This window comes from Lichenostomus cassidix, chromosome 11 (assembly GCF_008360975.1).
Source record: "Lichenostomus cassidix isolate B80296 chromosome 11, HeHo_3.0, whole genome shotgun sequence".
Taxonomy (NCBI): domain Eukaryota; kingdom Metazoa; phylum Chordata; class Aves; order Passeriformes; family Meliphagidae; genus Lichenostomus; species Lichenostomus cassidix.
This window is the reverse complement of record NC_139492.1, coordinates 14,366,763-14,393,268: the sequence shown is the minus strand read 5'-3', so window position 1 is coordinate 14,393,268 and position 26,506 is coordinate 14,366,763. Positions and strand designations below refer to the sequence as shown.

General features: G+C 40.0%; 1 protein-coding gene across 1 annotated transcript in view; it reads right to left on the bottom strand.

Annotated features, from left to right (window-relative positions):
* URI1 (URI1 prefoldin like chaperone) overlaps positions 1-26,125 on the bottom strand; it is a 41,012-nt gene extending 14,887 nt beyond the window's left edge. Inside the window, exons 1-4 of the mRNA XM_085071955.1 lie at positions 25,700-26,125; positions 14,509-14,543; positions 10,448-10,526; positions 8,160-8,295 (exon numbers count right to left, since the gene is read on the bottom strand). Of these exons, the coding sequence (XP_084928081.1) occupies positions 8,160-8,295; positions 10,448-10,526; positions 14,509-14,543; positions 25,700-25,774 (325 nt within the window). The 5' untranslated portion in view covers positions 25,775-26,125. The remainder of the gene's footprint in view (positions 1-8,159; positions 8,296-10,447; positions 10,527-14,508; positions 14,544-25,699) is intronic.
* Between the last annotated feature and the right edge of the window lie 381 nt (positions 26,126-26,506).

The following is a 26,506-nucleotide window of genomic DNA, read 5'->3' as shown; positions in this document are numbered from 1 at the left end:
TTTTACAAACAGGTTCTTATCCCTCCTCCCCTCCACACACACAGAAGAAGGAATTATGCATGAAACAGTCAAGACAAAACAAAACTACCACCAAGTGCGTGAGATTGCTCTCATAGTTTTATCATATTCAGTATTGTAGACTTTTTTTCCCCTGTTGATATTTCACAGTGTCTCAAATACAATTGCTTAAAAATGTATTACTTGCAATAAATAGTTTAGAAAGATATTTATGCATTTTGGAAAAGGCTACTCAAGCAAAGTCCATCCTTTCCCACAAGGAACACAAAGACAAAGCTGAGACTTTTAGGGCATTTCAAAAGCATTAGCCTTTAAACCACACAGCAAGTTATGTGTCAAATGCGCAGTCATTCTCCATTCCTCAGGCTGTTTCTAAGAAATAGCTTAAGATTCTTCTCTGAAAAAAGCTCTGGATCTGCACTGCCTCCTGGATGAAATACCACTTCCAAAAAAGTATTTGATGTCTCGAGCAGTGCCAACACAGACCCATCGGAGGACACAGCTCCTTCCACATGCAGTCAGGATCCTGCTCCACTTGCATGACTCCTTCATGCTCCATCAGACAAAGCAGCTTTTATTATCAGTTAATTCCTATCAACATCATCCACAGCTTTTTTTTGGTGTCTAACCCTCCAAAGTCCAAATAAAAGAGAGGTGGTAAGAGTTTTTCTACAAAATACTCCCATCTGTGCCTTCAGCTCTTGAACATATTCTTAGTATACATAAGCATCTAGCTGGGACCAATTTTCCTCTGGTTTTTATTTTACATTCACAGCAAACGTGATGCTCAGCTGTTTCTCCAACACCATGAGTGTCTCACTCCTTGCCTGCATATCTAAATACTGTTCAGCAGCCATCTAGGTTATGCTGCTGCTGGAGCAGCAGACTGTGATGCTGCTTCCCAGACGGGAGCACACTGGCTTGCTCCGTTAGGTGAGGACACTGAGCACTAACACACGGGGTTTTATTTTAAAATGCTGTACAAGCATTAACTAATCTGCCCAGCGCCCTGCAAGGAAGGTGAGTATAACTCTCTCCTATTTTACAGATGAAGAAACAGACAGTTTAAGTGATTTGCCCCAGGCCACACAGCGCGGCAGCGGACAGCTGGGATTACGGCGACGTTCTGGCCCCACGTCCCCAGCCAGGCTGTAGGGCTGCTCACACCAGCCCTGGCACTGGGAAACCAAGCTTCCTGCCTGGCCAAAGGAGACACCTTCCCTTGGTCAGGCCCCTCAGCAAAGATGGGGTCTCCTGGAAAAAGGCTCATACACCCAACCCCAGGGCAAGCTCAGGGTCTCGTGTTTTGAACTTGCCACTGCACGCTCAGAAAGCCTCCGACGTCATTCACTGGATTTTAAAACGTACAGGAACGAGTGAGAAACAAGTCACTACAAACTACAGGGGTTTTTATTAATTGAGACCCCCATAAAAATACTGGTAGAATAAGAGAGGCTCCACAGTCTCCTCCTCTTACTACCCCGTGGTTTAAGCTTCTTAGAGCCTTTTAAGACGGATTGAACCAGAGGCTGTTGTCCAACTTTGTCACATCCAATAATCTGAGCAAAGTCTGACATGGCTTTCAGGTGAACCCATGTAGTTCCTATTTACATGTCTCAGCTAAACCACTTGGAAAGATAGTTCAGTGCCACAGCCCACTAGAGCCTCTAGGACTGTTCTCTAGGGCCACCAAAAGGAAAAAGTATTCAAACCAGAAATCTGGATATGTAGATTTCCTCTGCCACAGCAGCCTTTCAATATTTACAGGCAGCAAGATTTCTTTACATTTAGATCATTCTTTCCCAGCTCCCTGATTAGTCTGAAAGGACTTGACTGGATTTCCTTATACCACGATTAGTCATTTTTAAGAAGCAGTCCTCTGCTTGCTAGAAATACACTGGTAAAGGGAAAGAATAATTGGGGAACACATTTCATATTGTTGAAATGAAGTCCACTGAAGCTAGATTTTACACGACATGACAACGTACTAATGCCAAACTGACACAAATTCTCATCTATGCGTTTTGGCTTTAATGGGTTAATTAGCTTGGCTGGATACAAATTTTAATTATCTGAGTTTGACATTAATGTCCTTGGAGTGTTGTCTATAAGGATTTGGGGAATCATAGACATTATTTTAGTTACTTCTGGAAACTGTGTGTTACACTGGGATTTAAATAGTAAGAACAGACAAGAATAGTGAGAACAGGTTGATCTATTTTGAAAAGTCAGACTTTGTGAAACAGGACAAACTGAAATGAAGCTGAAGCCTAGTGCATCTGGTCTTCAGGAAAGTCTCACAGATATAACACAGGAAATAATCTCCTTCGAGGATAGGTGACAGGACAGATATTTCAGAGTAAGTGAACAAAGAATTCTGTAGGCAATTGAGATTTAGAGTTAAAATCTTCTTGCTGCCTAATACAGTTTCTCAAGCAGGAGATAACCAGTTTTAACTCAGCTACATATACACAGATAGCAACCAGGAACAGCCACCAACCTCAGTTGCTGACAGTGGCTCAGTTCCTCCTGAGCAAGAGCCAGGAGGTACAACCTGAAGGCAGAACCTCAGTAGTTCACACTCTCACCATGAAAATTATGGCTATTTTAAGTGCATTACTTATTTTCTTACTTTTAAGGGTCTGCATAAATAGATCAATCACCTGAGGATTTCAAAATGTATTTGAATAAATATGTATTTAATCAACAAAATAATTTTTTGTAGCCAATACTCTTCCAACAAACTATGACAGGTAACTTGAAACAAGATCTGCAGTTCTGCAGAAAGCAGTATCTACTAGAAGCTTTTCAAGACACTCTTCTCTGTTCTTCTATTCTTTTCTGTTCCTTTTTCTAGAAATGGATTTAAGAGTGAAAAGAGAATCCTTTGTGTATATGGATTTAAGCTCTCTTTTTGCTTGCAACAAGACATGTAAATTCATTCCTTATAACAGCAATTGCACCAGTTTTTTAAAATGCAACACAAACCTTTGTGCAGTAGCTTTTCACCTTTTAAAGACAATCTTCATTCTGTTTTCCATGTTCCCTTGGTACCAAAACCAAAGTCATTTGGATTTTCTTCTGTAAAAATTTGTACAGGCAATTTGGCTTTAGGAACACGAAGTAAATGCAGTGCGTTTCTCTTTTAGGTTCACACATCTATGTAATTGCTAGAATTACCTGAATACATTTAAATTCCTCCTAAATGAAGGAGGGTGGCATTCAGACAACTCCTCTGTTGCCCAGTAAGAATTCTAAAAAGGTAGGGGCTTGTTTGAATCACAGTATGTAACTTACAGAAAGGAGTCTATTCTCCTTACTTTGTTCCAGTGTGTTCTGGTTAAAATACCCAGGCTGTGGTCCTGTGAGAAGCCAAACACCTCCTGGGAACTGCAGAGCAAATTTAGAGCACTTAGCACTCCATCGAATCAGCTCCTAGCTTAACAAGGGTAAGGAAGTAACTGAGGGAGGTTATCAAACTAAAAAGTGATAATCGCAAAAAACAATATAAAAAGTTCAAAAGCACAGCAGAACAGAATTCTCTGCCATGCAGAAAAAGAGCAGAAAAAAATATTTTCTTTAAATAAAGAAAAGCAAAAGCTGAATTTTTTTGTAACATTGCCTGCACATTTTGTTCTTAACTCCAAAACCTGTGAGTACACAAGTTTGTGTTACATTCTTTAGAATATGAGGAAGATATTTTTACCCTTGGATAAAACATTAATACCTCTAAAGGCCTCACTCATTCACAGATGGGAAATGGAAAGCCTTCCTATCATGTATTTTGGAGACAAAACCTTTTTTTCTGGAAATGCTGATAAGGAACAAATTCAAACTGGTCCTCATCCACCCGGATCATCTCATTAAAACAATGGTATCTTTTAAACCCTGTATCCAGAGCTATCGGTCAATTTTGATTGACACAAATATTTGTATTAGGGGTTACACACTGCAATTTACAATTGGGGCCTATCACAATACTGTATGTTAATGTAATCAGTATTTTCATTTCATGAATTCATTTGCAGCATGACACTGCAAGGGTATTCTTACATATACTGAAGACACAATTGCTAAGTAGTTCAACAATTCTCCTTTAAGTGGGTTTTTTTTTTAATCTGATAAATTTTTAACACAATAAAACCACTCCTAGTTCTGTGTGCATGTTTTAATTTCCCACCTTTTAAAATGTTTAGACACTTGGAATACCTACCATACTGAATTAATCCACAAATATTTACAAGAAAAATCTATTTAATTTCTTTCTATAGTAACTACCACAGGGACTATTGTAATGAAAAATTTCCCATCTTAAAGAATTAATGCGATTACTGATATAGAGAAGAAATGTAATTTATATCATCACAAACACGTAAAAGATATAATCCCATATTCACAAAAAGAATCTTTATTCCCTCTTTGAATTCTGAGACAATACAGTCTTGCCTTGAGGAGAACAGAAATATTATGAAGTACCTTAAGCAAGATAATTGTAGGAGAAAAAAACTACAATTGCATTATTGTTGTGCTAAACTGTGACATACTTAAAAAGCTAATTTCTTTTATTTTAATGGAATTTGGTGTGCATATCCTTTAATCTACTTCATATTTCTTCACATTTTTACACACAAACACATGTGTGAAGTGTTTCCCATTATCTGTATTACCTGGTTTAACAAACTGCAATAAATTTAAAACAATTAAAAATATACTTGGTAATTCCATAAACTTCACTACATTTATTAACTATTTTGGAACTAAATATCTAGAATGTCACAGCACATTAAAAAATGCACAGAAAATTAAGGATCTACTGCAACTCAAATATTATTCAAGAAGACACAATCAATATTTGATGAAAAAGTAACATTTGACATGAGTGACTGTCCCAAATTTTACCAAATACATTGCAACCAATCACAGTGCTGAACAATTTGTATCTAAATCAAAAGCTAAGCAAACAAAAATGTATCCCCAAAATAGGGCTTTCTACAGCTATGTCAGTTAAAGTGCATTTAAAATTCAGTACAGTCACCCTTCAATTATTCCTTTCAATTAAATAAATTTTAACCAAGAAATTAATCTACTGTGGCTGGGCATTTCTCTATTCCACAGAAGCAAACATTTTTTCACTCATTCTCCTTTAAAAAGCAAATTTAACAAAACTACTAAGACAAAAAGGATGACCTAATTAGTACTAAGTAATATTTAAAGCTTTTATATATAGTACACTCTTATTGCTACCCCTAACTTCCAAGGCTTTATACTCACTGATATTGTTTGATTTATCTGGCACTACTGCTGCTTAAGCATGCAAATTCATATTCTCCATTCTTGTATGCATCTACCATACACAGAAGTAGTCAAACAGGACAGAAAACGTCCTGTGAGCTGTCATTAAATTACCTGTTAGGCACTGTTGTGCTCAAAGGGCAGCAGGGCCAGCCCTGGTGACCAGAGGTCTCCAATGCACAGACCCCACAACATCGGTCAAAGGCAACAGCAAAAAATCCCCAGAAGCAGCAAGAAGAACACTCAAAACTGTTCTAGAAATCTCCTATCCTTTTCTACCTGACAGACAGTCCCCCTAGAAAACTTAAAACCCTGAACAGGAGCTCTCCCACTCCCCACCATTCAGCAGAGTGAGACATGAGATATGACATGTAATTAAAATGTGTCTTGTATTTATTTCCTTATAGTCCTAACTCCTGTTAAAGCACTGAATTACTAGTGCTGTACTAATTAAGTTTGTTTCAGTTACCTGAACAAATCTGACCAGCTAGTTATGAAAAAACACCCATGTAAATTAAACAGACTAATATTGAATAAAAAAATGTAGGTCACTAAAAAAACAAACCATCAACAAATATTGCCAGGTTTATTTCAGCATGAGCCTTTCTTTACTCTTTATTCAGGCCCCAATTCCTACATATCAAAGCCTTTAAGCACATGCTTAAAAAAGCTTTGCCCCGTTAGGACCTTCCGCCTGGCACGCAGGACGGTGGGGACTGCTGGCAGTGTAATCCCCTGCAGTGAGCCTGCCCTCTTTTCCAGTGTGTGTGACCTACTCTCGGAATTTATGGCCAAAACAAAAAGATTATGTGCAAAAAATCAAATCACGTTGTGTCAATGTGATGATAATGCCCAATACACATCACCCTGTAAACTACGCTCACAAAATGCCACGGAAAGCAGGAGTCACACCTATGAAAGTAACTACAGCACAATAAACACACAAAAGAGACTTTAAACTCATACTTGCCAACCATCAGTCTTGCAAATTTGGGCCACAAGTAGCCAATTCATATAACAGCAATGGCCTACAGGTCTTTCACACACATAACTTTTTCCCTAATTAGAACAAACTAATAAGCTCTCCAATATTCTTCTCTAAGTTGCCTTCATTTAGCATGAAAATAGTTTAAAGAGTTTAAGTCAGTTGTATTTTTAAGGGAGAAAAGTGTATCTAGGAAAGAAATGTCCTTTTTTCAGAATCATATGTACTAACATGTTTTTTATAATTTAAAACTGAAAACAGTCCTTAAAAAAAAGTTTTTAGTTAATATCAGTGTTTTGGAGCCTCCCACTGGCAGCCATCACACAGCTGAAGTGAACTATCAGCTGAATGGAGGGTTTATATCCAGCATCAATGACTATTTCGCTTTGAAAGAAATTAGTATTTCTGAGTTCGTATTTTAAATGCAATTTAAAAGATCATAAAGGAAAGAATCAAGCATTTATTGTGTGTCTCCCAGCAGACAACTTAATGTTCAAGTATCTACTATGCAAAGGTCAGATAATTTCACTGAATGTAACAGTGACAAAAGTATTCTGCAGCACTGAAAAAAATATCAGATGATCAAGGAAAAATATCAGGACCTGAGATCTCACAAGAGTCACAATAAATAATGTAGATTCAGTTCAGTAAGAAAGAAAATTGCAAAGCTGTGTCAGAAGAACCAGATTAAGAAAAGTAATAGGTAAAATACAAATTACATACTTTTGGCAATGCTGTACATAAAGGAGTATTTTACAGTAATACAGCAAATGAATTTTTATTTTAAAAAAACTCAATTTTCCTTACACAAATATTGCTTGCACAGAATTGGGGAAAAAAAAGCTTATTCATATGGGGAACCTCTAGGGTATTCTGCTGCAGGCAGCAACATGGAAAGCTGCAGTCAAACAAAAATCCAATGTAAATAGTTGTGGTAGTTGTAAAATACAGGGAGCAAAGCTGCAGTGAGCACCCACCGAGGAATGAGACAGATTAGAGATAAAACCAGTATGAAAAAAATCAACTCAAATGCTTCTCTGAAGCAAACAACAAAGGCTAATAGGCATCAATTTATTTTCCATTTTCTTGTGCTTTTCCTTCCTTGACGTCTACATCAAATATTTTAGGCACTCATTCCTTCTAACATAAAGAAGTTCCAAAGTGCACCATGCACAGCTCTTGCTCATGGTCCTGGCTCTTCAAAGCCAAGATCTCACCACCAGCTACAAAGAGCTGGAAACCAATGCAGGAATTGCCTATCTGCCCCTGTGATGTGTTTCCATGTAAGATGAATTTGGTGGTGGTCAACTGCACTGGATCTGGGGAGATCCAGGAGATCACACCAGCGAAACATCAATGGCAGGAGGCAGAAATGCATCTCAGCATCAAGTGAGGGGAAAAAAGAAAAAACCAAGCAGGAGCAAAGTATGTGCAGAGAGGGGGAAAAAAAATGGAAAACTGTAAGTCCAGAAAAAAAAAAAAGCCAACCAAAACAAGAGGACAAAGTAGCAAAGAAGTAAGAAATGAGACAAGGGAACAGAATATAGAGAATAAGGTAACTAAGGGCAAAAGCACAAGGCAGTGTCCATTTGTCCACTCTCTGGAAGAGAACACAGCATTTGTCACATTAAAGAAAAGTGAAAGGGGGATTTAGTTTGGCTTGTTTTTTCTAATTAGACATATCCAATCAATTGTCAAGTAAGGATGGAAAGTACAGTGCAAAACTGGTATTACACCTGTATAGGACTTCTGTTTGTGAGCTCACAAAAAGAAAAAAGGTAACAGGGTAGATATCACAAATTTTATATACTAATACAAAGGTACATAATTTTAACTATTAAATTATTTTCAGAAGGATACATACGTTTTTTTCTGTGCTCAACCAGCTGAATAGCCTGCTTTGCTGAGCATTTTGAAAACCAGTTGTCCCCAAGCAGAACAGTCACCTCATTGGTGTGGACAAGCTTTCCTGGCATGAAGGCAAGAGGACCAAAAGGTACCTGTCAAAGACAGACATCACTAATGAAAATAAAACTTAGACAGTCATACATGTCTTAGTTTTTTTAAAAGTAAAATACAGATTAAAAGAAATTAGAATTCTACAGCAGTTATTTAGTGACTAACCCTCCATAAATATTCAAATTACCAGATCCATTTGACTTTAGCACTGTATTTACAGAATCTGAAAACTTGTATTTCCCCAGACAACTTGTTTTGTGACACAGAACTATAGTGCAGCTGAATGCTCACATGGAAAACAAATTCACTTAATCTGAACATATAAGCCTTGATAATACAAATGTTATCATTTAAGTGAGTTACGTATTTGTTTTGTGCACACTACATTCATTTCCTAATAAAAGCCAGATTAGCTTTGCTGAATTTTTTTCATTACTTAAATAGGTATGATCAATTCAAAGATGAGCTGCTCTTCTCAGCCTCTGTCTTGCTAATAGTAAGGACCTAGAAACTCCAGTGTAAGACACTGGGGCTACCAGCAGGACCACAGACAGTGCTTAACCTCTTTGCTGGGTCATTCACCAGTTTGCAAACCTCAACCTCCAAGGGATGCCCCACAAGCAACTCTCACCCTCTAACTGCTTTCCAGGCGCAAGGACAACAGATAAAAGCAGGACAGACAGCAGCAGACTGTGCTTGGTAAGTCCTATGGGTGACAAGGAGCCTTGGCCACCCCCATGCCTGTCCCCTGCACCAGCCCCTGGCATTCTGACCCCCAGGTCACTGCCACCTGCCTGGTTGGCTGTGGACTTCAATGGTAAAGAAATTAGGAGGTCAAAATCAAATTAAATTTAAAATGGAGGTGGCGCAAAGGTAAGAACCACATCCACATCAAGTGCTCTTTTTTTAGGGTAAAAAGATTTATATAAACTTTTTGCAACATTATTCCTCTGCCCCCTTCTTCAGTTCCTCAGCACAGCCACTTGCTTTCTCATTGTGTTTGTGCTGAAGCAGAGCACTTGGCCTAGTGGATCTGTCTCCTTGGAAAGCAACCTTCCCTATCTTCAGTATCCAGGAGGATACCAGTGCTGGGCACTATTCTCCAGCAGGCAGGACCCTGATAATAAGACTATACAGAATGTGCTTTTCCTACACTTGTGCCCTCCCTGACTGGGTTTTAAAGTAGCAGACTGCTTTAGTTGCCTGTTCACTCTTCCCCCAAAATGATGAAAGCAAAATTAAAAGCATATGAAAATATTTGGCTAACAATACAGGAACTGTTTGTATATATTTCAAATAACACGTGAGTTAACGTTGTTGCTTCAACTAAGAAAAAGCCCTATCTAGTTTAAAATAGGGCAGTTTCTATGCTTCAAAACAGCAGAATCTTTATGCTTTACATCATGTGGCCACACATGCACACAAGATAAATGGACTACACACACAAAACCCAGAGCTCTATCACCAGCACAGGAAAGGGAAACCCTCCCCTTTCCCACATGGTTAAAATGTGCTCCAACACTGTCTCGGTAAAGACCCAACCCTGTATCTGAGCCAGGCTGCCAAGTGCTGGGATCAGCCACTCAGTTACATGCAGTACAACTTCCCTCCCTTCAAAGATGTATCTTGAATTGAACCTGAGAAGGGAAGAGGAAAAAAAGAGAAAGAGAAGCCAATTTGTTCAAAATTCTGGTGAGCACAAGCCAACAGGGAAAATTCTACACAGAGAGCTGTGCAGTTGTTAGGGAAGATTCAGAGCACCAGAAAAGATTGCTATGTCAATGGGAAGATTGGTGGAACAAAAATTAGCAGCACCTTTTTATGTAGAAATCAATGTTCTAAGGTTTATTTCCATGAATCAGGAAATACTATGGCCACTTTCTTCTCAGGAAATGACTAAGTACCGTAATTCAGTCATAATTATAGTTTTCTATACAATAGATTTACATATCAAACATGTCAGGTTTTGTGTTAAGCATTTATGTCATCAGCTTTCAGTTGTCAGTAACACTGTAATTTATAATGGATTTCAAAGAAAAGAGAAAGAAACAAAAGCAAAGGTTTAACTATTATTATAATAAATGTAACATTACTAAGTACTGGCAACCTGCTAACACCTCACCAGCAATGTAGGCAGCCCAGTCTCCAACAATTTTAGCCCATTTTCTTGTGTGACCTCTGCCATGTACATACCATGATATCGTAGGACAACTTGTCAGGCAATGTTTGCAGTCGTTCCTGAAGAGCCTCATAATCACTCTCCACCTTCTTCCTGTTGACAAAGTCAAGTTGATTCAGTTTTACAGCTAAAGAGTTAATGTTTTTCTGCTAGTAAATCAAAAACACACCAAAAATACAGAAAAATTAACTATTTTACTCAAACACACTTGATAGATTAATAACTCATTTATAAAAGACATGGGATGACAAACATAATAGCTAGATTATTTTCTAATAATACGTATTAAGATAGGCACATGATTATTTGAGATTGTGCTTGTCTCGTTCTGAAGTAGAAATTTTGATGGTGCAGTTCTTCCAATAGGATTAGGAGTATCTCACTCCATTTTCAAGTTATAACACCATTATTTAGAAAAAGAACTGAAAATTCAGTTTATGCTTTTTAAGAGGCAAATTCTTCAAATTATCACTTGTAATAAAGAACTTACGACCTTGGTTTGAGCTGACATAAATGGACAAAACTTTAGTTCATTCTGGTTTTCCCATGAACCTCTATGTTCCTACCAAGAGTCAACACTCCTGAAAGATGGCTCAACCACCAGGATTCTGTCATACCTTCAAGCCCTGAGGAGGGACAATACAGGTGAGGAGCATCCCTTCTGATACCTCTCTACCCAAAATGTAAATAAGGCTCATGCTACATGTTGCTACCCTGGAGAGAAATGGTTTGGTGAACTGGGACAAGGAATTCCCATGGCAGACACCTGGCATTTCACAGGACTTTGCAAGAAATAGCAATTCAGTGGCTGAAGAGATTCTCCTTTGTGTGCAAAACAAGCAACTACGCTCCCTCTAAAAAAGCCTTTTTTGTAAAGACATTCTTAAATACTTAAATTTGCCTGGGAAAAGTCTTTTAATGGACCACTGCCATTCTGAAGATGGTCAGAAATCAGTTCCTGCATGAAGTAACTGGCATATAAATGTCAGGTTTGATGATATTGTTTACTTGTACTTCAAAACAGTAAACATATATATGGTAGTAAATTCTGCAATAAAAGGCAACTGAAAGCATGGAGCAGCACACTTAACAACGCTGACCCAAGATGCAAATTACAGGTTTTCTGAGGATGATTCTGGAAAGCAATCTATAAATGTGCTGAAAAATGAATGTCACAATTGATAACACAACTCTCAAAATATTACCATTGATTTTCTTAGATTCATAAGCAGAGTGAAATCTTTTTCAGCATTCGTTATGAAGAATTATCTGATACTCTTATGTTTTGACTCGTTTGCTTCACAGCTGAACTCAGGTGCAACCACACTACTTTATACCTATTTTAGGTTACTGAACTCATCCTGAAAAAAAGAATTTAGGTTTCCATGCCATTTGGACATTAAAACCATATTCCACATAACTGATTTACAAAAGATGCTGCTGCTTTGCTCTGACAGCAGATTTCTCCCAGACATTTCAGGCAAGTCTTTCTGTCCATTGCCCACATCAGAGAGAAAACATAATTCACTTCCTTCAAAGAGGAAGGACAAACTCATGAATCTTCACAAAATGCACTGAGATGTTTTGGGGGAGGAAGGAATATAATGAAAACTCGGTGTCAACAATAACAATCAATTACTTAATGCTATTTACAGAACCCAGCCTTTGCCTCGGAGAGATCTGGATTTGAGAAATGGACTCCAGGCAGTCACTGAAAAACAAACACAAACCCCAAGCCAAAGGCCTGGCCCATGTCTCAAATGATGAGAGGACTCTCCATGGGAAGAGCCTGGCATGAAAATCCCCCACTCACAGCAGGATTAAACATTTCCACCATTTCATGGCTGAAAGTCACTCAACAATTCTTCATTAACCTGAAAAGAAGACACTGTCTTTAAGGTCTGACCGCAGCATGTTACTGACTAATCTGATCGGGGTCCAGGAGAAATCACTTGCCATAAAAGCTGTGCTACTTCAGAAGCAAAGCATCCTGCTTTTTGAACTGGGACTGCTGCCCTTTGCTGAGCAATCCTCCACCACGGCATATCCTGAACTGGGCCATCGAGATAAAGAAAATTTAAATTAATATTTTTAAATAATTGGCCTGAAACAGCATTACTCAAGGAAAGAAGCTGACCCCTCTCTTCTCATATAGCGATGGTTTCATGAGCTCTGGGGTGTGCCAAAGCTACAGTCTGTCATGACAGACAATGAAGAACCAGAGTGAACAGGGAGCAAGAATACTGGGACTCCAGCTAGGAACATATTCCCCAGAAGGGGAAATGCATGTCTAGCTATTTATCCCATACCCAACCCATTATTGGATTCATGGCTTTAGAAATGTACTTCAAAAAGAGCACTGAAAAATGAAAAAGAAAATAATTTAATGGAAATATATTGAAGCTGAGCATTTTAAAACCCTATTGTTATTCACCCAATTCTATTTAACATTCTTCTGTGTCACTGACTACTTAAAAGGTCTTATATGAACAAATTACTCAGCTGAAACAAGAGCACTCATCTCTTGCACAATCAAGATCTAAATAAGTGTACTAAATTTTAATTTTTTTTTAATAAAGATTGTATGGATGCTGTACAAACTGCTTTTCTATATAAAAGGTATCACTAAGCTAGTTTTGTCTTTGGAGGTTCTGTGCCCAAAACCCCCAAGTTCATGGGGTCATGGCCACAGCTTGCATGAAAAGCAAACACAGGAACAACTCCTCCTTCCACAGCCAACACTCCCAGTCCACTCCACAAACCTCAGCCACCATAAAAAGGGAAATAATTGTCACAATTTTCCAAACTTTTAAAAATCTGTTCAAATTTTATGGCCAAATAGTTTATTTCTGAAAAATACTGTCTCTTCAGGAAAGAATGCGCATGCAGAATTTCACATGGGAGCCAAGAGGTATAGGCACTGCAAAGCTCCTGAGAAAGTGCATGAGCTGGAGATATTCTGCCTGCCTTCACCACAGCAGCACCAGTAGGCACTTCAATATTTCCCTTATTGAAAATTAATGCAGCCTCTGAATTTTAAACATAAATGAAACATATTAGTTTTAGATTATTTTTGCGAGCCAATAGTCAGAATTTAATATGATGATGTGTATAGATTGCCTTGATTTTTTTCCTCTTATCCAGCGCTTGCAGCCTATGTGCATTTAAACTAAAAACATTTGATACACACTAAATATAAATTATTTGCTTGGAGATCTTTCAGGCATGAAGAAAAAGCCTCTTAAAATAAATTTAAAATATTATATGCTTGATGGTGTATAACCAAAGGTTTAATCTCACCACTAAAGGGGCAGTTGCTGTGATTCTGCAATAACCCTGCAGACAATAATCAAGACAGCTCCTGTTGTTCCCTCAGTAAAATCACGGTAAACACAGCATGGATATATCGTAATTTGATATCTGTAAGATCAACTGTTATATCTCACGGTAACTCATAATATAAGATTTCATTCACCATTAAATGTACATTTTCCTCAGATGCCATACAAAACTATTATTTACTAGGTATGTTTTCTATTAACCATAGATTGCCAACAGAGAAAAAAATGCCCAGAGATAATTTTTTTATGTAACAAACCATTTATTTTAAGTATTAAAAACTAAGCTTTAGCACGTAGTTTACTGGGGGGGGAAAAACAGGGAAACATTACTTTCCACATTGTTTCAGCACATGGAGGGGGACAAGTGGCCTTTCCCTACTTGCTCCATAGTTAGAAAACAACCATAATTCTACCCTGGGAGCATCTTTTCACCATTCAGGCAAATTTTAAGCATTCATCCAACAATGCTACTTGGGCAAAAATGACAGATGAGATAGGTTTTTAAGGCAGAAGTATAAACACTAAGGCTCACTGTATTTGTGATTTAATTAAATCAGTGAGAAATAAGTATATTTTAAGGAGAGTACATTGCAACAATTCTGAGCTATCACTAACTATAATCCTCAAAACATGCTGGCAGGATTTAACTCTCACCAGAATAAACAGCAATAGTTTACTAAAACACAACTAGGTTACTCATCAGTATTTTAGACATGTAGACTTTTTTTACTTACCAGTGCTGGATTTTTTCTTGGCAGCCAGTGACCACCTGTCATAAAAACAGATAACTACTCATGAAAAAAACAAGGCTAAGCACACAGCTGCAATGTCAATGCATCAGAAACTAGAACAGTAGCTTTACAGATTTGGTGCTGTCTCTATATACATTTTTATTTGTCAGGGCAAAGGCATGTGAATGGTCGTTCTTAAGCAGCACACTTTATCACAGGCTAATGCAGAGTGATAACCACAGAAAAAATGTACAGCTTTTCACTTCTTATTTTGGTCCAATACCTGCTCCATAACTATTAGGTGACACACGATCGGAGATAAGTAGCAGTTTGTGCAATCTGCCGATCTATTTTCAGTGTTATATGTTTGCAGAATAAGAAAACAACATAAATTATAACAAGACATCAATGTAACTCCGATACTCAGTCATTAAAAACCAAAACAAATGAACCTCACAGCACCAAAACCATTTTTCCACTATCAGTGCATCAACAAATGTTTCCACTGGCCATTTTAACTTGAAAAAGCACAAATTAACTTTGTGCTGTGTAAATATGTGGATATTTGACACCTTGATGGGCTGCTGGCATCTCTTCTGATCTTTCTGGGTGTCAAAAAAGGTAAGTTTTAATATAAATATTTCACTTACTTGCTTATGCCACAGGCTTTCCCAAGAGATACAAAAGAATTTACAAAATAAAGCACACTGTTAAAATTAAATACTTTTTTCTTTTTTAACTGTGTTTTTTTAGACTATGTATTTAGCAAACAGGCAGGATGCTGAAACCTGTGACCTTCTCTGCCACAACTACGTGGAGATTTTGTCTTTCAAAACATTTCTGATCTCTGAATAATGGTTACCAAAAATACAACACAAACAATTTCATTCAATTATATGAAATGCAATGAAGCCATGAGGCACTTAAATATGTCTAGACAGCTTCTCAATATAAGCATTTTCTAGATTTTTTTTTATAAATTTCGTTTTTCCTATAGCCAAAATAATGCTAACATTTGAAAGCAATTAATGAGAAAATTTGCAGAGAAAACAATAACATACATTCAAGTACCACTGAAATCACTGGAGCAGATAATTCTCTTTTTTTTTTCCCAAACAACAGAATGAAAGACAATTTTTTTTTCAGTTAGCATATGTGCAGCTATTGCACAACAGATCTCAGACCCTGCACTTTCTACTCATGTAGGAGTAAAAAAAATGGGACTACTTTGTGAGCTAATAATTCTTTAAACAGAGTAAAGTTCTTAAATGAAAAGGATCAGCTTTACATTTGTGGTTACGTTATTTCATAATCCATTAGGAAAGTCAGCCAGGTAGCTCATCCCACGTAAGCCAAGTTTAAATTTATCATTTGCTTTAAACACCCACAAATCAAATGCCTGGCAAATATCTTCCTTAATGTGCAAGCTAACTATTTTTAAGCTTGAGAGTAAATACACAGACTTGTACAGGACATCAACCCAGAAATCTAATTCATACTAGTAATATTAAGCCCATTTTAAGAGTAAAGTTCCTGCAGAAGGCATAAATTGTCTAATAACAAAGCTAAGGCACACTGGAGCCCACCACTAATAAGTCCAGGAGTCTGTGCCTATTCTACCCACATCCTTCATCCTTTCACATTTGGCAGTGATTGTGAAGTACACAACACAATTTAGCATACCAAAAATGTTTATGAAATCCTTTAAGAAAGTTTCAATTTAATTGCCCCATTACAGATGAAGATGGAAAAGACAGGAAGCTTTCCATTCCCAATACATGACTTTCCATGCATGAAGTGAGCTGAAAGCACAAAAAGAAAAGCCCTGCAAACCATAAGAGCAGCATGTTCATTAACCTCTACATGATAATCCTTTCGTAGCTGCATATTAACTAGTTACATATTCATAATCATTTACATTATTTAGAGGACCTTCTATGAAAATTTCCAGGCTATATCCATTAGCCACAATGTTAAAGGTTACAGAAGATAGTCTACTTAATGTTTCCAGGAAGCTTTTTTAATTAGTAAATATGTAAATTGGGCACATATGCTTTTTATGTATTTTTAAAATAGTCTATCAGTAAAAAAACATAGGAGCACATGCTGTTTCCATCACCCTTTATCCCCCTTTAAAAAAAAGGGAGAAAAATCAATAACACCAATCAATTTTAATTTAATTCTTCTTCTTTGATATAATCTCTCTTGAAGGGATACCAAAGGGTGGAACCAACAACAAACCTTTTCATTTCAGTGGCCAGCATAAAATGAGACCTTTTACAGAAGTGCCAAAATATACCACCTTAAAAATATTGCAGGCTGCACTTCTGGAACTGAAGTCTATTAAAACAATAGAGAGAATAAATATTGAAAAACAGATGGAGATCAATTATGCATATGACCTTTATTAGGTCAGTCCCACTGTTTGGATAACAACTGGTCTTATCACAGCAAAGAAACAAATAGATAAATATAAAAACAAATCTTTGATTCTTTGCCTTTAATCAAACACAGGAAAATCATTAGTCTGCCTTCCACACGTAATTTATATCCAGAGTTACAATTAAAGAATGAAAATCCCTTTTAGGGTAAATAAAATAAATGACCTGCTTGTTTGTTCACTTGAGTTCAATTTACCTGGACAACTAGTGCCACTAAGTATGCCTTACTTTTAAGACATCACAGTGAAGTGGTACCAACAAACTCTGAATTCTCCCCTTTTAGGCATAAAAATGTATGAGTTTGTGAATGCACATGGTTATCAGTGGCTTATCTGCATACTAAAATATTTATTAAACTAATCTTGCAGCAAACTTAACATTACCTAATCATGGGTCTGGTTATTAAAACAGGATCCACTGTTGGAAAACATATTCCATAGTCTTGAAATAAAGCAAACAGGCAAATAACTTGTTTCTTTACTTTCCACCAACAGCAAGTTGTTAAAATGCAGTACTTCTCAAGCCCCTGACCCACCAGAGCCACACGTGTGAGCTCCACAAGCAGCCCCTTGGCACAGGGAGAGGCCATCCCTGCACACCTGTAACACAAGGTGTAACTCCTTCTGGATTAAACCCAAACTGTTACAGCAGGAGATTATGTGCTGCTTCTGCTCTCACTGCTATGTGCTTGAGCTATTTCTAGGGATGCCTGTGTTGCTGCTTGTAGCGAATCTCTCGTTTCTAGGTGTCACAAGCAGAGCAGCAGGATCAGCTTTAGAGCTGTGATCATATCCCAGGTGTCCCCAGTTCCACCATGCCAATGTGATCCCAGGGCAGATTGCAGGCTAATGACTCCAAATCACCCTCAGGCGACTCCTATCAGACAGCCAAGGACTTCATTAGCTCACCGCAGACACAGAATTCCTTCTGTATGCAAGATATTCTCTCTTCCCAGTCTGTTATACTCTACCTTCTCCATGATCTTGCATCCAAAGAGTTCAAAATCTCCTCCATGAATTCAAGTGTACTGCACTTTGAAAAAGCACTGCTCTGATTTCTGCAAGCTGAGTAACAACCACTAACTCTGCTCAGGGCTGGGAAGAGAAGCCAGAGCTCCCAACCTGGCAGCCAGGCTCTACAATCACCTAACAACGTTTCCTTGGCAATAAGGACAGGTGAGAGGGATGCTGTAGCACAAAGCAGATCCTTACCACTACATGCCATGGGTCTCTAACCTATTCCACATTACCCCAGCAGCTCTTCACCCTCCCGTACAAGGGCACTTCTTTCCTGCACCTTATTTTTTCTTATCTGTTGCTTCTGCACATGGTCCCATTACTAACAGCTGAATGTAATTCTCTGTGGTGCTTCTGATTAAAAAAGCAGTGGTACCAACAGTTCTGCTCTCTATCCCCAGACTATGCTGTTTTATTTAGGTACTTCTCCAAGGTGGAGTGCATGCACGTCAATGTTTCTCTGCAAAGGTTGCTGGGTTTAGCACACAGAGGGCAATTCTCTCTCATCTCTTCTGAACAGCAACAAGACAAGCTGCCAAGTCAGAACCTTATTTATGTCTCAGCTCATGAAAAAACGTAAGCAACAGAGCTGGTCCTGGGATCGTCTGCAGGCAGTTGAGGTACCAATGCTAAACCTGCTGTATGTGAGCCACGCAGTTATGTTCGAGTCCAGAGCAGTAGAAACTTTCAAGTTTTTAAGATGAAAGTTAATTTCAACGAAAATCATGAAAATCAAAATGTCACATCAGCTTAAGGAAGAGGTCCTAAATGCGTGAGAAGACATTTCCACACTTACAGGTATGAAGGTGGAAATGTGCAGCATGGCACAAAAGCAAAGTTTCCCTTTAAACAAACTGTAAGTTAGGCATCTAAGAGGCCAAGGAAATGTCTGCTGGTTCTACATGCACACTTGAGTATTTTGCTTCAGAACTGTGGCTCACAATCTGTCTGGTCTTCTGAAATTAGAAGCTAGGGACACAGATCTAATCCCAGCTCTGATTTTGTTTCTTCTATATGGCCTTGAGCAAATCACAACCTCTCAGTCTACATTTCTTCATCTGCAAAATGGGGATAATAGTATTAACCTACCCACCTCAGAGTGTTTAATGATGATTAATTAATGTGAGAAAAGCACTCTAAAGATGTAAGAGCACTATATAAGTGATAAAGCATTATTTACCACTTGAAAAGTAATCTGAATAAAATCAGATATGCAAGTAATTTGTTTACATGTAGCAATAATATAATTTGTGACTATTTAATCTTGAATTAGTCTCACTTTAAACATCCCTTTCAATCACATTTCCAGTTACTTAGGGAAAATGACAGTATGGAATACTTTTTGTGGAAGCAAAGCAAGTAATGAGGTGGTAATTAAAGTAAGGGTCTAATAAAGTCTAAAACCAATGACTTGCCTTCAGGAGACTGTCCCTGCCGTTTGGGACTGTAAAAATATCTCCATTTGAACCTAGGTCCTGCTGTTCAGAACCTTCTCTAGTGTATGCTGGATTCCTGAAATGCAGATCCACGTTTGCAAGGCTCATGATAAATTCAACATAATCTCCACTACTGACTTCCTTCAGGTGACTCCAACTCTGCACAGCTCTAAATGTTAAATGTCCCACATTCAAGTATTTACTGCAGTTGATACATTCACATGAGCTGCCTCCATCTGGAAATGTTTGCAGTATCAAAACCCTCCCTGCCATGCAACTCATGCATGAGATTCCCTCTCTTGTACCTGCAAACACTAAGATTTTACCCATGAAATAACCAGTTCACAGTACCACTTTACATTATAGAACAACACTAATGGATGGTCAAATATTTAATCATCTCTTGGTAACCAGGATGTAACAAGACAGAGAAAAAATAAACATTTTAAATGAATTTTCATTTTTTCCTCTAGGAAACTACATAGTACTTGCCTAAAACACAGCAATCACTGATGGAGAAAGAGAGAATTAACATTTGCACAATTGTTTTTCCTAAAGCCCCATTTTCAATCAAAAAATGAAATAAAACTATTAAAAATTCTTCAGTCTGTTGGCACACTATGATCTAATGCAAAAGGAAGAAAGCATTTCTGAGCTCTCATATTCATTTATTAAATCATTTTACTCAAAAACACTACATTTCAACAAATTATTAACATAAAACCCCCTTTGGGTGGAAACTTTTACCTTTTGAAGAAATGCGTTTGGGAAGAATACTGAAGGAAATGACAGAAAGAAATCTGAATCATGGCAAACATTTCTTCCTTAAGGAAAAAAATCTTACTTAGAAATATAGCCACGATTCTTACCTTTCTTTACAAGAAAACAAGAGAAGATTTACTATTTTTGTATTAGTTGTGTACACATCTGTGGGTCATGCAGTTTTGCAGAAATAATAATAACTACTCTTTACCAATAAATAAAGACTAAGTTTTGACCAAAATTCTTTTGGGGACCTCAAAAATTCTACACAGCAAAAACCCCAAAGGCAGCAGGATGTTGTCTGCTGAGAGTTCCATTAACTCTGAACCAACTGAACTGGGGCAAGTGAGGAACACACTGGAGTGAGATCTCTTCCTTCACTGGCAGCAAGACAGTGTTCATATCCTGTAACTTCATCTTGAGACACAGCTGAGAACGTGAAACTTAATATTTTAGCTGAGCTCAGGTAAACATATTCATGTGGCTACACCATCCCCAGGCTTGTCCAAGTATCCAGAGAGCAGCAGAGCAGCACAGGCACAGAACTCCCACGTGATCTGAGCAACCCAACATCTCAAGCAGGTTTTGCAAGCTTTGATGGAGTTTATGGTGCAACAACTACCCTGCTGGCAAAACCTAAGCTTAACTAGCTTAAAATTGCCATTAGCTGTGACACCTGCGTTACAGACATAGCTGTAGGCTGTGGTTCAGCACTCAGCCACAGTCCTGAGTAAACTCAGCATCATCCCTCCCTGGCTCCTGCTACTCAGTTCCACTGTCTCATCCTCCCAACCCTGACACAATCTGCTCACAGACATTTGTAACCACATTAGGGATCCACACTGGATGAAAAATAGTCCAGAAAGAAAAAAAAAGGCAAAAGGTCAATGATAAAGTTTGGGTTTAAGCTGGATCCCAGCCCAGCTCACTGAGCAGTGTCACAAATGTGCCACCTGAAAATTGCTAAAAGACTGAAAAAAGCAGACACACACAAAAAGATTAAAAAGTTGTTCCAATTGAAGTAATTTGGACAATTCACGTGATTGTTAATGAAAATTTAGAACAAGTGCCTGAGACTGTTGCTCCTGTGCTGCAGCCCATGCTAACAGACAAGAGGAACCACAAAAGCAGCACCTGCACACTGCAGCAGTGTCCCAATGCCCTCACCACAAAAACATGAAGCCTTAGTGCACTTGCTGCTCTGAGGGCCTCAAAAGGCAAGCTCTGAGCCAGCATATCCACCTGCAACACTGGAGGCTCAGATAAAAACCAAATACAATTTTGCAATCGCAAAGGATGAAAGAAGTTCTTGAAGGAACGAGTATCCAAATGGACATAAGAAAACAGCTTACAAGCTTAACTTATGGAATGGAGAGCTGCAAAGATACTAGAGATTATCAAGAGGATTCCCTAACAGTACCCTTGTCACTGCATCTACTCATAGCATCTGCAGACAGCTGTAAGAGCAGCACAATTCAGTAGTGTTTAAATTTTGTGCATATAATCTCATCTACACATTTTAGTTACCAATGAGTCTGGACACACACAGCCTTGCCCTCTCCAGAATGAACGCAAAGCTTTTTAAACTCTTTTGTGAATGGTCTGCTTTCAATTACCATTAAAAAAACCTACTGAAGATCTGTTAATTTATTTCAGAACTCTTGACACTATATAAACTAGTGGATATTTAATTCATACTAATAAGAACATGGACAAATATTGACTAAAAAAGTAAAAGTGATGATCAATTAACACTGGAGGAACAATAAGTATTCCATAAAAAGCTTCCAGATAATGACTGAGTTAGCCCTTTTACTTGAAAGCAGCACATGAGAAAACATCATTAGAACCACTGGATAGGGTGGAGTGTGTGTCATTACAAGTTTCCAAAAAGGTAATTGTCCAGGTACCTTTTAAAAAGGAATATGGCAAATAAAGCCTCACACAGGTTCTTTTCAAAAAGAGCACATCAAACCAAGCTTCAGATACTCCGTTCCCTTTTCTCAAACAGTTATTGTGCACAATGAAGTCCTGCTGCACTGGTGTCTCATACTCAGGCTTTCTCTGGATCCTGTGAACTTGGACATAGGCTGGAAAAAGTGCAAACCATGGGAGACACGGCACTGGAAAACACATCTGAGTCTCATCGGTGAGTCCGCACGCAAGCACTTCCAGATTTCCAGTGGCTCCTGCAGCAGCATGAAGTGTACAAGACCCTACTCAGCATCACTGCTCTTTTTCAGACTGCAGGAACAGCTCTAAAACTGCCAAGTTGCTGATTTCATAGCACAGGTATTACTTGGGAAAGACAAACAGAAGCAGTCAGCCCCAGAAGTAAATCAGGTAAGGAGAGAAAAAACTTTAGAAGTGTAAGCTTACGTTTCTCCATAACCCACCTACAAGTTGTTTCACTGTCAGAAAGCTTTACATACCCAGGATCACTTGGAATTTAAAGATCATACAGCTCTACCATTTAAATTCATAAAAATTAAGAATATGTCATAATGCACAATGGCCAATGAGTTACAGTAAGAACTTCACTCAATCTAATTGTGCTTTGCTGTCATGATGAGTGACAGGAGAGTCACTTCCTTGTCCTAATTTTCCTAAAAGGAAAATAAAAAAATGTGTTTGTCAGTGAAATAAAAAAAAAAAAAAGGAAAAAAAAGAAAAAAAAAATCATATTGCCATCTACTACTGGAATCCTATAGATTCTCCGTGCCTCTGTCTGCACTCTGCAAATGTCCCTTGGGTCTAATTGGTTCTGTAATGTCTCCCATTACACGTATCGTCGTTGCACTGCTCAGGAACTATAGAACATATCATCCCACTGTAAATTCACTGTCTACACAAGTCTTTCCAAATCATACACATCTGACTTGTCAGCTTCCCATCAGTTAGTAATCCCAACCCACTTGATTGCAGGAATAAATGTATATCAAATATTATGTTTAAACGCAAGCCCTATAACATGAGAAACCTCCTATTTAAATATTCATTTTATAATTCCTGTACTAACTTGCAATAGATTTACTGCAGTATTTTCAGCTAACATATATTGCTTTTGCAAGTAATCCATGATACATACATTATATTCTTCTTACAGAAATATTCAAAACTTTACGCAGGCATTGTGCTTCCAATGATGGTCTTTATCATGAAAATTACTAGGTATTCTTCTATAATTTATCCCCAAGATACACATTCTAAGTCATGTTTTTATACAAAGTGCCTTTAGTAGGAGCACTGAAAATTGCTTTTAACAGTTTGGTCTTACTATCACCACAAATTAACAAGATGAAATCTGTCCAACAGGCAAGCAGTCCTAAACAAGAATTAAAATTACTTTTCACCAGGGGTCCTAAACCTGGAAGTTGCAGCCTCCATCAGATTAAAGACAGAAAGTCCTGAACATCCTGTTCTTTTAGTATTTTTAAGCAGGAAGGAAGCCTCAGTTCTCAATTTCTCCAGGGCAGCTCTTTAGCAGTTAAAAGCTCAAACCCATAGCAGAACCAGGGTTGTACAATGGCCCAGGTATTAAAATAACCAAATATTATCTTTAATCCTGCAGATAGGTACTGCCATGTTCCATGATTCCACTAAAGGCTGCTTTCAGATTAATGGGAATAAACTGGTTTCCTTATACTTAATCAAGCATCACTGGGACAGCACAACATCCCAGTAATAAAAAGAAATGTATTTTCCTGCTTAAATGTCAGTACATCGAGATACCGTTCTGGCTAAGCAACTTTGCTATGATTCTCACACTACAATTACTAGTTTACCAAAGTACTGGGTAACTAATTCCCCCTCATCTTTGTGCAGAGACCAAAACAAGAGCCTTCAACTTCAGTGATTTTGTGAGAAAAATATGGCTCTCTGAGAAGAGGCAGCTGAAATGAAAAGACCTCCTCTATCTTAAAATACAATATTTTCGTAACTGAAAATACCGTTGTAATCCAATTATATATATTCATTGCATAGAAGGAAAGTCTCCTATATCTTCATCATGACACTCCATTGTAACCAAGATATGTAGTTCTTTAGTATAATTTCATATTGAAGCTGAAGTGTTCCATTTTTTTCAGCCAATTTGCAGAAATTATGTAAAGTTTCCCTATGATAAAATATAACTTTGGTACATCAGCCTAACAGAGGCTTAATTAATGGTCTCCTGGGCCTCTTTTCCACTGGAGCAGATCTGTTTAAGAAGAGTCTTAAACTTGCTTACAGAGGGGTCTTACCATGAACTGGGAATAATTCTCTGTGGCTATGGCAGACGTGTGCTTACACATTAGGCCTGACACTAATGTACCAGGGAAATTACCCTTCACCAGATTCCACCACCTTGAAAATTAACCGAAGGAGCCCAAGCAGACAAGTTACTATCACCAATTATTGGCATAATGGGTTCCTATCCGTGCAGAATGGATGATGCAGAGTGCTCCAGCAGATCCTCCTACTGCTCATCCACATTAACGGTCAGCTGGCCACGCAGGTCTTTTAGCAATGATCTAATGGGTATTTGAAAGTAGACACAATTCTGCACACAATATTCCAGACAAGGCACACTCTTATACCACACAGGTGTTACTCAGTTTTTTTTTTAACTAAACCTGAGACAAAATACAAGCTGAAAATAAACTCCTCACTTGTAACTGAGTAACTCTAATGTGCATCTTAGAATCTGCTTTAAAAAATTTTAATCTCATGAGCAGGAAAAGTGAAAGGCGTGCAGCCTGGGCAAACGTGTTTGTGTCAGTAACACCCTGGACATAAGCACAAGGTACTTCCACAGTGACTGCTGCACCCACACAGAGCTCACTGCAAGGCAGGAACCTACCAGCCCCAAATCGCACTCCTCAAGTTTGCAGGGCCCACCTGATCATCAAGAGTCATCTACAGGGGAATGTATCCTGCGTTTTGTGCTACGGTCTCAGGTGGCACCAGCCTCTGAACTCCTGGCAATAATTTCTACATAAGACTCCGGTTTTGTGAAACCCATTTCAGACATAACCAACGATTTTAAGGCAAGTCGAGAACATTTAAGTTTTGATACACCCTCTCTTCAAGCTGGCCCAGGAGCACGCTGCCCCGGCATGACGCAGGTTAGACACAGCTGGGCCCTGCGCGGGCACTTTGGAGGTGTGACTGTCCCGAGGCCTGAGAAATCACGGAGAGGCGAGAGAAGGATGAAAACACGCGTTCAAGGGCGCGCCTGGGCAGCACCGGGGCGAGGGGCGCGGGCAGGGCCTCGCTCCCCGGGCGGTGTGTGTGGCCCGGGGGCGGTGTGCCCCGGGCCGGTGTCTCGGGGGCCGCTGTGTCTCAGGAGGCCGGTGTGTCTGGGGCCCGGTGTGCCGGTGTCTCAGGGGGCGCGGCCCCGGCCCCGGCCCCGGCCCAGCCCCGTCCCGGAGGTCCTCCCGGTGCCCCCGGCCCGCCTGGCCCGCCGCCCGTGACGTCACGCGGCCACGTGCCGTCCCCCGCCCGGTTCCCCCGGCCCGGCCCGCGCCCCCCGGCCCGGCCCCGGTGCCCTCTTTACCTTCTCGTGCTCCCGGCGGAGCCGCCCCACCAGCGCGGGGCTCAGCGGCGAGGCACCGCCGCCGGGGGCCTCCATGCGGGCCGCGCCGCGCCGCGCCGGCGGTCTCGGGGGGAGCGGGGAAAGGGGCAGAGCCAGAGAAAGCGGCCGGTCCGGGCCGATCTCCTCAGCAGGGCGAATGAGTCCTATAGAAATGTTTGTGCAGGGCGAAGCGCCGGCTCCAGAGCCGCATCCACGCGGGGGCCGCCGCCGCCTGGGCCCGGGGCGCCGCCGCTGCCGGGGGAAGAAGCATCTCAGTGTCGCATTCTGGGCCGCGCCGCCGCCTGGGCCCGGCTCCCGCTGCGCCGGGGGAGAGCCGGCCGCGGGTGCCGGCGCTGGGTCCGGCCGCGCCGCCGCCCGCCCGCCTGCTGCACTCTGGGTACGCGCCCGCGGCCCGCGGGAGGCACCCGGCTGCGAGCCGCGAGAGGCGGGCGCTCCACACCCCCTGCCCAGCCCGGCCCGGCCCCCGCGCCGGGGTCCGGCACCCCCCGGGGCTCCTGGCAGCCCGGGCCGCCCCGCTACCCTGCGGCCCGGGGCTCGGGAGCGCAGGTCCCAGGCGGCAAGGCCTCGGCGTCTGAAAGCCGAGTAGCGGCTGTGAGGCGCTCAGATGGGCCTGCAGTAACCCGGGACCCACGGACTGACAGCGGTGTGTCCTGTGTAACTGCCAGGTGCTGGCACGGTAATGCCCTCGGGGTGCCGGCTCTGGGCGGTGTGTGTGCACTGGCAGGGCGGCTGGCGGTGAGCAGTCACAGATCCATGCAATGGTTTGCC